The sequence below is a fragment of the Pseudoliparis swirei genome, chromosome 1 (assembly GCF_029220125.1).
Source record: "Pseudoliparis swirei isolate HS2019 ecotype Mariana Trench chromosome 1, NWPU_hadal_v1, whole genome shotgun sequence".
Lineage (NCBI taxonomy): Eukaryota > Metazoa > Chordata > Actinopteri > Perciformes > Liparidae > Pseudoliparis > Pseudoliparis swirei.
In genome coordinates this window covers 14,911,005-14,923,398 of record NC_079388.1, presented here as the reverse complement: position 1 = coordinate 14,923,398, position 12,394 = coordinate 14,911,005, and the positions used below count along the sequence as shown (strand labels likewise).

General features: G+C 41.4%; 1 protein-coding gene across 1 annotated transcript; it reads right to left on the bottom strand.

Annotated features, from left to right (window-relative positions):
* Positions 1–956: 956 nt before the first annotated feature.
* On the bottom strand, positions 957–5,052 carry LOC130192752 (1-acylglycerol-3-phosphate O-acyltransferase ABHD5-like). Its single transcript, XM_056412889.1, has 7 exons — positions 4,970–5,052; positions 4,276–4,358; positions 3,689–4,085; positions 3,153–3,304; positions 2,744–2,855; positions 2,011–2,191; positions 957–1,312 (listed from the first exon to the last, which is right to left on the bottom strand). The coding sequence occupies exons 1-7, from the start codon at positions 5,038–5,040 to the stop codon at positions 1,193–1,195; spliced, it is 1,116 nt and encodes a 371-aa protein (XP_056268864.1). The 5' UTR covers positions 5,041–5,052; the 3' UTR covers positions 957–1,192.
* Positions 5,053–12,394: the final 7,342 nt, after the last annotated feature.

The window sequence follows — 12,394 nt, the reverse complement described above, 5'->3', positions numbered from 1 at the left end:
TAACTTTAATAAAACATGGATAAATCCTCAAGCAGCTATCTTGGGCAAAGTGAACGTCACTGCTGGACGACGGAGACAGGATGGAGGTGAAGAAACACAATGAGGATAAAAGCAGACTCACTGTAACCCGAAGATCTTGCCACACTCAGCACTTTATAACACAATAACCTGCTGGAAATTCACTTTGGTCACTGCCTTGTGTATGTATTTTGTTTTCTTTGTATATTTAGTACTTAGTATTGTTATTGTGTTTTATTTTTTATCTTTCATTAATGCTCTAATGTGCACCCGGTGCTGTAATCCTGTAATTTACCCACTGTGGGACTAATAAAGGAATATCTAATCTAATCTAACAAGGTTCATAGGTCCATCTTAATATATATATATAACAATATATATATATATTTACACACATATATAAATAAGATGTTCTTACTATGTCAGTGTTGTAATAAATGTTAAAAGTTTAACTTGTTTGCATTGACTCATTCTGGGAAGTTTGTTGAAATTGATTGGATGGCCATAGCCTACCAACAAAAAAAACCATGCCACCAGCCACCCCCGTAGGTCACTCAGTTCGATGCATTGAGACTCTTTTACGTTCACGCTGGACTGTGGCGGTCACGCGCAGCGGGCCGTTACCGTGCTGCCCTCTGCTGGCCGCTCCGAGTCACAGCGGCTCCTGAGGCCGCGAGGACGTTTCCTAGAAAACACACACACACCCAGTACCTTTGCCCTACACAGCTCCTCCCTCATATCTCTCTCAGAGTGGGTGAGGGGTCATAAAAAAAGACAAAATAACATCCTGTGCACTTTGCCCGGACCTCAACGCAAAACAAGATTGTTTTTTGTCCCCCCCCCCCCCTTGAGAAGTGATTTCTCTTTTTGCACAGAAAAGAGTTGCCCAACAGTTTCTCCGAATTTCCGAGCGGAAGCCATAAAAAAACACTACGGGGCAGCATTTCAGATTTATTCACAAAAACTTGGATAAAGAAATGTGTGGCCTTGTTTTACCTTTGACCCCTCAAGAAATGAGGGAAGCGTCCTTTGTCAGTGATAGTTTTCTCTCAGGAGTAAAGTGCATGATAAAGAGGCTCACAGTAAAGGCTGTGGGTTCGACAAGCCCATTGCCCTCCTGTGTGTTTGTGTGTGTGTGTGTGTGTGTGTGTGTGTCGTCTGAATGAGGGAGCGCTCACTGCTTCACTCCCTCCTCGTGGCCTTGCTCCTCCATCCCTGCGAGGATCCGATTGACCGTCTGGTTGAAGTCATCGGGCTGGTCGGCGAAAACATAATGGCCAGCTCCTCTGATCACCTGACACACACACACACGCACACACACACACACACACAGTTGGGCAGAGTAGTTAAGGCAGGTACACGCTGAGATGGATGTTTCTCTTGACGTCTCAAAACATTTACGTGTTTATTTTAACACTTTGAATATTTGGGTCTGTTGATTTCTCTATCGCTTAATTTATATATTTAAACGTAACAGTTGTTGTAATACAAAAAAAAGAAGAAAATATCGCCTCAATGTAAGAAATCAATTGGGGGAAGTTTGATGGAAATATCCGTTAGTTAATGTTGTATGCGTGCATATCATTTTAAGATACTAAACTTTAAAAGATGTTTTCTCAAAACTAGTTGCATATCAGTTAGAAATCTACACACACACACACACACACACACACACGAGTGTGCGTCATTCATAGCTTGAACTATGTTCTTTTTAAAAACATAAATTATTTTGTTTATTATTAGTTTTTTATTTTATTTTCAGATTTATGTCCAAAATCCTCTCAGTAAAAAGCTGTTTCCTCTAATACGCCAACAAAATAACAACGAATGCCTCATTTGCTTCTTCAAACAAACAATTTGAGAAAACTTGTAATATAAATAATAATCATCCTGGGGGGAGTTTCATCTGTTAGCTACACTTTCACCAATCATGTCTCTTAAGAGACTCCACATGAAAACTGAAGAGAAAGAAAGAAGAACCGAAGCCCCTACATTGATTTGCACATCGGGTCGGATTTTCTTGAACGCGTATCCAGAGTCGCTGTCGATTCTGGAGCGCGAGCCGTAGATGAAGGACACGGGGATGTCGGCCTGGACCTGGCCGATCCGCTCCAGCATGGGCCTCTTCGCCCAGCCGTAGGGGATGGTCATGTACGTGAAGGCGCTTTCTCCACTGAAGCAGAGAGGAATAAACTCAGCATATATACATATATATATATATATATATAATATATATATATTATATATATGTATCCCTGCCTTCGCCCAATGTCAGCTGGGATCGGCTCCAGCGCCCCGCGACCCTAATGAGGATAAGCGGTATTGATAATGGATGGATGGATATATATGTAAATATATATATTGATTATATATAGATTGATATATATACATAATATATATGTATATATATTATATATAATCTATATATATAGATATATATTGATTATATATATATATATATATATAGATTAGATATAATATATATATATAGATTAAATATATATATATATATATTATTATTACTTTATTACAAGTAATCCAAAGCGACTTACAATCCTGTTACATTCATACACCGTAGACACAGCTACAGGGAGCAATTCAGGGTTAAGTGTCTTGCTCAAAGACACATCGACTAGGGCGGGTATTGAACCTCCAACCCACTGATTGAAAGCTACCCACTGACCCATAGTCTCCCATACATATATATATATGAAAAGGCTCTCACCTCGGCGTCTGGGCATTCAGGTGGTAGATGTAGTCGGGTACAGTGTTGTCGTCGAACACGGAAGAGTATTTCTGCTTGAAGTCAGACCTGATGGTCTGGAGCAGCATTGGACCTGAAGGATGAGAGGATATTTACTTACTCTTAATATTACAGTAGGACATCTGTAAACAACCCGGAGCATCGACAAGAAAAGCGTCCACCTCTTCTGACATCAAGAAGAAATAAAAACTTCCTGGTGTTCATCTTTCTGACTCAAGTGAAAACAACCAAAGTGAGGACAACGAGGAGCGCCATCCTTTGTGTGTGTGTGTGTGTGTGTGTGTCACCAAGCAAAACAAAAATGGGGCTCATAGGAATGAAAAAACACCTCAAAACAATCGCTTGAGTGTGTGTGTGTGTGTGTGCTGACCTAGAGGCCCGGCCAGTCTGAGTCCAGCCAAAGGGTTGAAGGGGCTCATAATGGCCCCCATGGCTCTGATCCACACCGGGATGGAGTTGTGGTTGGGGTTCTCTGGACGCGCCGGGAAACCCCACGGCTCCACCAGCAGCAGATGTTTTACCCTGGAGGAAATATAATCATGAAGTAAACGTCGTAGTATCTGTAGAATAATGACGGATATCGAATATCGGGACGACACCAACACCAACCAATCTGTGACGATGGGCTCCATCTATTAAAATGTGTATATTTTAAACTGTAATTTGAATTCCTGGGTACATTTTGACCAAATTGCCGTTGCATTTGACGCCATGTTTAAAGTTTAAAGCGAGTTGAGAATTAATTTCAATGTCTAATATTAATGTTATGTATTATTGAATGAGTAAAGGTTCTGAGAGACATGGAAAGTGACACTAATACCACTTTCCAAGTCCTGTGGGGGATAGTTGTCACTGCCACTTTAAATTAAAACCATTTGAAGACGATATAAAGTAGGTATAGAGCACCTGTGTGGGTATTTGAGTGTGTAGGCGGCAGACAGGTATCCTCCCAGGTTGTGTCCCAGCAGCACCATGTCCTCCAGTCCCACCTTCTCCCTCCACTCCTCCAGCGCGTCCACAAACTGCTCCTCGGCGCCCTGCGGGTCGGTGCTGAACTGGGGCCGGCTGCTCCTGCCGAAGCCCAGCAGGTCCAGAGTGTAGACGGGTCTGCCGCTGGAGAGAGAGTCCAGGTTCTGGACCCAAAGGGCGACCCCGCCTCCGAAGCCGTGCAGCAGGACCAGAGGGGATCTGGTCCGGGCGGGGGGGTCGGGGGGCGAGCGTGGCTGGCTAAAGAACGCTAAGGTCCACAGATAGTTTCTGTTGGATATGCGGACGTGTTGCCGGGAGAACGGCTGCTTCACATCTGGGAGAATTATGGGACGATGGAGACGGGGGGGGGGGGGGGGGGGGGGAAATGGGACCAGGTGTATTTAGACTGATACTTTTGAGAAAAGACAAAATACCAACATCCTCTCTGCGTTTAAGACAACAACACAACTTGTGACTGTAAACCACTCAAGTTCTCAAGCAGCGGTTACAACATGCACACTTACTCTTGAGCATTTTTTCCTCTGCATCTTTCAGCTGAGAGGGAGAAGTGGGGCACCAGGAGGGGAGCCAACTTAAAATCCAGGAGCTGTGGTTCAGACAACAGACATGCACAGGCAGACAGGCAGACAGGCAACATGTAAAGTGCATGCAAACACAGACAAAAGACAGACTCTGATTTGAACTTTGACCACGTGACGTTGTCTACTATCAGCACTGTTGGAATGCAATCTATATTTCCCTGAATCTCTCTTCGAGACAAACTTGACGTCATGCAAACAAAAAATGGAGTGAATCCCAGATACTTAGTTTGTATTTTGAGACCAGATGGCATTCAAAATATGTGAATTTAATGCTGACTGGTTTTAATATTCGGAACAGAAAGAGGTAGGTGAAGATTTCACCAACGAGTTGACTAGAGTTGTTTTTCTCATAGATCTGCCTAATGGAACTTTAAGATAGATTTTAACTGATGTTCGACGTCATTTGGATATTTGACATTAACTGAGAAATAACACAACTTTAACGGAGGTTTATTTTTGTAATGAAGGAGAATAATACGATTCAGTTGAGTCATAACAAAACGGACGGCGGTCGTTCTATTGGGACACAACTGTCAAACTTACATAACGAAACACGGGAAGAAGACTATATATATATATATAAATAAAAGAGTGTCTTTAGGGGATGAAAGCTCACCTCTGCTCATTGGTAGGTTGTATCTCCTCTGCCATCCTTCGCATGGTGTTTTGTGATGGTCCCGCGACCATGTGAAACGCTACTGTCAGAATTCATTGTGATGCGTTCATGTACATTCCGTAAATAATTAAATCTGAACTTTTCTATAAAAAATATATAAAAACTACAGTAATCGCAAAATTGCCTGTTTTCTTCTTATTTATTTTACCAAGTATGTGGCTATGCAGCACACGGATGGTTAAGAACATATAACAAATGAATGAAAAACTAAGTTATCCTGATGTTTTTTTCACTAGAAGGGCTTTCAGCGAGCTGGAAGAGAATATGTCCGACTACACCTGAAGGCCTCAGCGTGGTCTGAAGCGCTAACCACAAACAACACCGAGCTCAGGTGGGTCGTCTTCGCTCTTTAGCTCGGAGAAATTTCCCTCAGACGATTTGTGCTGACTCGAAGAAATAATATGGATTCGTTAAGAGGCGTTTAGGCTCCTAGCCAAACTATAATGAAGCCCTAAAGCTACACAGCTGGCCTCCAATGGCTTCATTTAAAAGAGTTATAAATACTATACGTGACCCTGAATTAGCATAACGGTTACAACGGCATTCAGCCAATCAGAGGCCCTGCGGCTAATTTAAAGTGTAATTAATTTGAAAGTTCGAAGTTTACGGTGTTCAGGGTAATTTGGCATTAACCTTAACGTAATACTAAAATGTTTACTTGAAAGGCCCTCGGGTAAATGCAGTTTTCACACGAGCATTTAACATTTAAACACAAGTGTGATAAAGACAAGATAAAGTGGGGTTTTGTTGGGGTCCGACGTTAGCCGACAATTAGCATAGCAACCCCGTCATCCGCGACTCGACCAATCAGAAGCCAGATAGTAGATTGAACCGTTAAAAGTTGAGGTTTTTAAAGTCACGTTTTTCCAAAATATGTTTTAAAAAAGAGGTAATTCATAACTATTCGGCTAGTTTTTGTATCTTTAAGCATAATGTATTGTGAAATACTGTTATACTCTGGATTTTTTGTCTTGATCAACTGGTGAAGCTTCTTTCTTATGTTGCTGTGAAAAGAAAAACAAGTTAATTATAATTAAAAATAAATACACCAGTAGACATTTCTTTAACACTGCCTGGAAGAGCTGAGCAATCTGTTTGCGTATTGTGCAATGACAAACCAAGAAATATGACTGGCTTTCCTCAAACTATTATTATCCAGGAAAACACAATTGCTGGCATAGAGATTAAACCGTTGCTTATCTGCATACATTTCCTATTATAATTTCAGATAAGGTAAGAGAATAAAAGGCAGAGTTAATTTAATTCAGTATCCTCAAGGATGTTGAGTGGTACAGTGTTCTGCTGATGCTGGAATAGCACTTTTTCTATCTCCCTCTTTTCAACTGTCACTGTGAATCTCATTAAATCTTAAAAGGAGGGTTATCTTTCAGATTTACAGGAGGTATTACCCTTGAAATGGTCAAAAGCACCCTTCAAGAAACTATTCCGTCGTCGGCGTTCGCTTGAATAGAGTTCTAAGAGTTATTCGCGTCTGTCGGAGACCTCTGGAACGAGGAGCCGCCGAACAAACTTGAATTAAATCAGCCAGCAAACAACATGTACATGATGTTTGAAAGGAAAAAAATTGAAATTAAAAAAGCTTTCCTCATGTATTCGTTTCTTCAACATGGTGGCAAGTCACTGTATATAACCACTTTTCAAACGCAGCAATGAGTTCTTTCATATGATTTGTGATTTTCTCTCGCAGGTCAAGGGCAGTTTGAGGGGAGCCCAACCAGTCCTGATCCACAAGGTGGCGAACTTGCACACAAGCACTACTTTGTCCTTCACTCCTCAAACGCATCTTTCCTCTCATACCACCCACTTCTGGTAGCTCTGACTGTGGGCTTACTGAGTGGTTTCTGAGTGGTTCATTTCCTTGGCTCTCCTCTCCGTGTGTTACTGTCCGTTCACTTTGCTGAGCACTCAAAATTTCACAAACCAGTAGACAATGAGGCTGAAGCTGTCTGGAGACCAGTCGCTGCGTGAGGCTTTTAGTGGGAAGACGGCATAAAGCTGCGGCACGGAGGCGGCCTGCTCGGTGACTCTCACAACCACATGCTAGTCATGCTAGTTTAGTTTATTAAGGATCCCCATTAGTCCACACCGTAGTGGAGACTATTCTTCCTGGGTCCAGGCAAAAAAACCATTACAATACAAATACATATAATGCAGTACAGCATGATCGATTATCACAAAAACACTTAGACTTTGAAAACAACATTTACATTAAAAGTAAAATAATAATACCCAAATACCTTAAATACCTAAAATAATAACCTAATCTACCATAATTTCCTTTCTGATTATTGCTGCCTTAAGATAGTGAGATGTTTCACAGTAGATCTACCTCCTCTTGTCTTATCAGAGGCTCAACATCTGTAAAAAGTAAATGTACAGGTCTGTTCAGTCTCATCGGTCCTCGCATAATTGGGAGGAAATTCCGCAAAACAGGAAAAGCCATTACGATCTGGCCTAAATTCTAACAGATTATTCTTGGAGGTGTGTTGTTAAATTAAATGGCACTACTGTCGTGGGGGTGAGCGTCCTTGTGGAGGTCCTTGCGTGTGGAAAAATGTGACACACATACGCCATTCAGTGCCTAATTAGGATTTTATCCAGTGATGATGATACTCAAGAATCTTAAAAGATGTCTTAAAGTCAAAGCATCGGTGGTTGAAGAAAAACTGGTTGGATTTTGGGTGAATACTGGAATTGATTTAAACTGTGTGTCCCAATTCAATACAGATTCATTTTAAGGCTTTTTACAAGTTTAGTATTTTCATAAAAGCCAGTATGCATACTGAAAAGGTTACATATCTGTGCGTGCTGTTGATGCATGAAGAGAATTTAAATAAATACTGGATAGTGTTTAGGACGCTCAAAATAAATTCTCTAAATCCTTTTGATTTCGCTTTTACGGTCCATGTATGTAGGATTTCTGAGAAATCTATTAGCATAAATGGAATATATAGTGTTTAATCCCCTGAAATAAAACATTGTTGTGCTTTTCCTCTGCTTAGAATGAGCTCTACGTGTCTTGGAGCAGGTCATCTCACGCACGCCGCCGAAGTTCTCCGACGCGCATTCACAAGGATGGGTGAGCGGGGGTGGAGGGGGGGAGGGGTATTCAGTTAATTGCAATATGCAACCCCGTGGCTAGATGCCACTTAATCCTACACACTGTTCCTTTAAGCTTGATTGGCAGTGACATCCCAATGTTCGGGTTCGCTCGACGTCCGTCGCATCATTTCTTCACAAAACCCTCTCTCACGGCGGACGTGTTGACTTGTCACAATAAGAGAAAAGGAGCGCTAACATTACCGAACGCTACGTTCTATTCAAGTGTCTCCAGAACGCCGTGCCGGCGTGCACAAGAGACCCCTTTCAGCGCAGCTATTGACATGTAATTGCAGAGTAAACTCGGGTGTAATTGATCAAATGAGTTATAGTCCTGTTCTTCACAGCACAATAGCAGGGCCCTGGCCCACCTCAATGGAACGGGGCCATAATTAATGTTATTAGTTACAACTGTGTACCCTGCAACGTCAAAGTACTTGCTGTGTATGGGCCGATGGAAAGGCAGTTTGATGCAAATCAGGCATCATTGTTTTCCTACTGCGACATCAAAATGTTTTTAAGTGAAAAATGGCCTCTGGATTTGTTGTATTCTCAGTAAAAATCAACATATCGTAAGAATTAGCAGCATTAACTGAATACATTTAGTATGCAGCAATAGGGAACCCACACAGGTGTTTTCACTTACGCCTAATTGGAAATAATTAAGTCTGTGTGCATGCACAGACTCTCTCACTCTGTTTGGTTGCACTTGTTGAGGTGGGGCTGCTGCAACCTTCATCATTCTGATTATTACAGGAAGTTTGGTGACCTCGCCGATTCCCAGTATAGCTCCACCCAACCTCGACCGAACAGCAGGATTCAAAAACGCCCGCAAATGAGTGCATGACCCGAATTAATCGTAATACATATCGTAAAAGTAATGCTATATTATATATATGGTACTTGTCTTATTGTATTGGAGCTCAGGACAATATGGATATTCTCTTCTGGCATGTGAGTGACATTGTGGCTTTCTCTGAACACATCACTGGTGTATTTTCTCTCTCTCTCTCTGTGTGTGTGTGTGTGTGTGTGTGTGTGTGTGTGTGTGTGTGTGTGTGTGTGTGTGTGTGTGTGTGTGTGTGTGTGTGTGTGTGTGTGTGTGAGTGTGAGTGTGTGTGTGTGTGTGAGTGAGAGAGACCTGGTCTGTCCATTTGTCTGCTCCCAGAGCACTGTTCTGGGGTCAGCTGCTTTTAGATCTGATTAGCACAAGGTTCACGCTGTAGATTAGTCATTCAGCTGGAAGCACAAACTGCACTCGTGCCCATGAGTTTTTGGGGCAAGGCCCCAGTGCAGTGTGGGTTATAAAAGTGGCCGAGCTGTTTGCGTAAGATGAAAAAGGGGATGGAGGAGAGGCGTATGGGTCTGTCTGGTTGCTAGGATACGTGGCCGGCGCCAACAGCGGATATGATTTATAATGGCCAGCCTCACCGTCTCGCTTTCTCCACTAGTTTCCTCCTTCCTCTTCTCCCTTTCACTTTTCCACTGATTCTCTCCATCCCCTACCCTCCTTTCTATCCTCAGCATCCGTACCGGTCTATTAACTCGCCCATTCTGACTGATCCGAGTACTGACTGCTGGCATTAGTAAAGGCTGTTATTTAGACGGGTGCTCCTGGTATTCTCTCCTGCGTCCATCATGAGCACTGACAGGAGCAACTTCAGTTTATTTGGAAATAACGACTCATTTTGAATCTATTTCTCTCTCTCTAGCTTTCTCTCTCTCTCTCTCTCTCTCATTCAGGATGTAATTATATGGGTGCAGCAACTTCCACGCGTGCATGTGCGTACGAGCGTTCATGTTCACATGATCATGCACGAGCAGCACGCATACATGAACGGATGATATTGATTTGCAGAGACTTGATCCACCTCGGGATGTGAAAACGCTCGGGGGACAAATCCAGTGAAGGGGAGGAGGCACGAGGCCACGTGAGGAGAGAGATGGACGGTAAAATGGAAGGCTATAATGAAAGGATGTCATTCAAGAATATACAGTGTAGTTTTTGAGGGTTGAATTCATCTGCGCGAAAAGTAAGAAAAAACAGTGAGAATTTGTCTCTACTCTGATATTTTTGATCAGAACAGTATCCAGACTATCATGAGACTTTAAACATTCTACTACAAGACACTCTTACAAAATCCCATTTGTGTGAGTGGCTCCTTAGGCAGAGTGACGGTGCAGATTGTACAAATGGGTGGACTTTACTGACTGCTATCTGATTTCCATTCAAATAGTTTTGGTTTCATCAGAAGAAAACATAAATATGAATATTCAATCGCAACCTTGCTTTTCCAGAAACAGCGTCCCGGTTAATTAAATTATCTCCCTGTTATAACAGCTTTCAAACTAACTTATTTTTGCTGAAGACATGCTCACTTAGAAAAATACAGTTTGTTTTTAGTGATCAGGTACACTACTGATTATGCCATCAATAAAACAAGTGAACGGATAAGAAGTGATTACTTAAGCATTAAACCTAAAGGCATTAATTAAGATATTAATACATAAACATTGCCTTAAAATTACGCCGTTGAACTTCCAATTTAAATGTCAACCCAACTACTCTTTTACTTTCTTAACTAGCCATAATGTACATTCTTTACTCGCCTTTAACTCAATCAACTAGTCGTATTCATTTACGTTAACATGACCCTGTTTAACACGGGTAGGTCCACGCATTCCCATTGTACGACTTTAATAATCCTCCTATGAAACACAGTGCGCTATATTTTGCTAAATTATATCTATTAGGTTACTAAAATAATTCTTTCAGCCCTTGAACAATATCTACATTGAGGTTTGGGGATTATTTACAGATCTCAAATCTGCACAGCCAGATACCTCTAGAGAATATATGTTCTGTGTGTGTTTACATGACTCCTGGATGCCAGTGAGAGTCCTCTGTGTCTACACACCAATATGATTTATGTGGTGCCACCTAAACGGGATTTATAGTCGACACAAGTGGCGAATGGGAGGACGGCTACAGTGTGGGTTTTAATGTATTGCTCGACGATGGATTCCCCCTCATCTCCATACAGATGTTTTCTTCATCAGCAATAGTATTTAAATCCTTTCATTTACTTTGTACACACATAACTAAAGTTACATCTGTAAGAGCCAAATGCATGATTCCATTTGTTATAATTATTTAGTTTAAAAAGATTTTAAAAAGTAACTGAAGATAAATCCTTTTCATTATGATTTGAAAGAATTTCTAGGTTAACATTTATAATTACCTTCGCATTGAAAATGCGGAAGGTTATGTTTTGATCGCCGTGTATTTATTTATTTATTTGTATGCGTGTTACTCGCATAACTCAAAAAGTATTAAACCGAATCGCATGAAATCTGGTGGGATGATTGGTTATTATCCGGGGACCATTTGATTAGATTTTGGGGTCAATCGGGTCAAAGGTCAAGGTCAAGGTCATGAAAAGGTCAAACATCTTCTTTTTAACCATATATGCAACTAATGCCAAAATGTTCATAATTCAATGCCCAATCTTGTGATATGCGAAGGTATGCGCTCTACCGAGTGCCCGTTCTAGTTTCATTTGTTATAATAATTTAGTTTAAAAAGATTTTAAAAGGTAAATAAGGATAAATCTTTTTCATTATGACTTGAAAGAATTTTTAGGTTAACATATATCATTCAGTATTGTATTCAAAAGCTGAATAACTTGTCAGAATATAAGCTTCCAATCAGATGATGTCACGTCAGGATAACGTTTTTTGACCGTGTGAACATGTAATTCTACGTTGTCTCACTCGCGTGTCAATTAATAGTCTCTAAGACTGAACTAAACATTGTGGTACAGAAGACCCAGAACTATACAGAATGCCGCGACAACATCCTCGTAACTTCTATTTCAAAAGGTCTCATTACCCCTGAACATATTTACTTTATTTCACCCACTGTGATGGCTAGTGGGGTCCAGGGTGAGCCCGGTGTTTGCAGTGCAACGAGGAACTCCAGAGACCGACATGTGGGCCTGTCGGGGTTTTGAGCGCTAATAATGTCGCATGAGCATCCCAGAGGCGTTCTAAATCTAAATGTCTGGTTGGCCGAGGCCTCATCTGTCTTGCTTTATCCATCAGACTTCTTAACGTATCCAAACTTATTAAATTAGATTATTTAGAGGAAGCAAGTAGTCTGTAGTCTTCGTAGTTCTGCATCCATAAGTGATCCAGGAAGGCAGTCGATCCAGAGTGTCCATATTTCTCTTTCCCTCTGAGTCG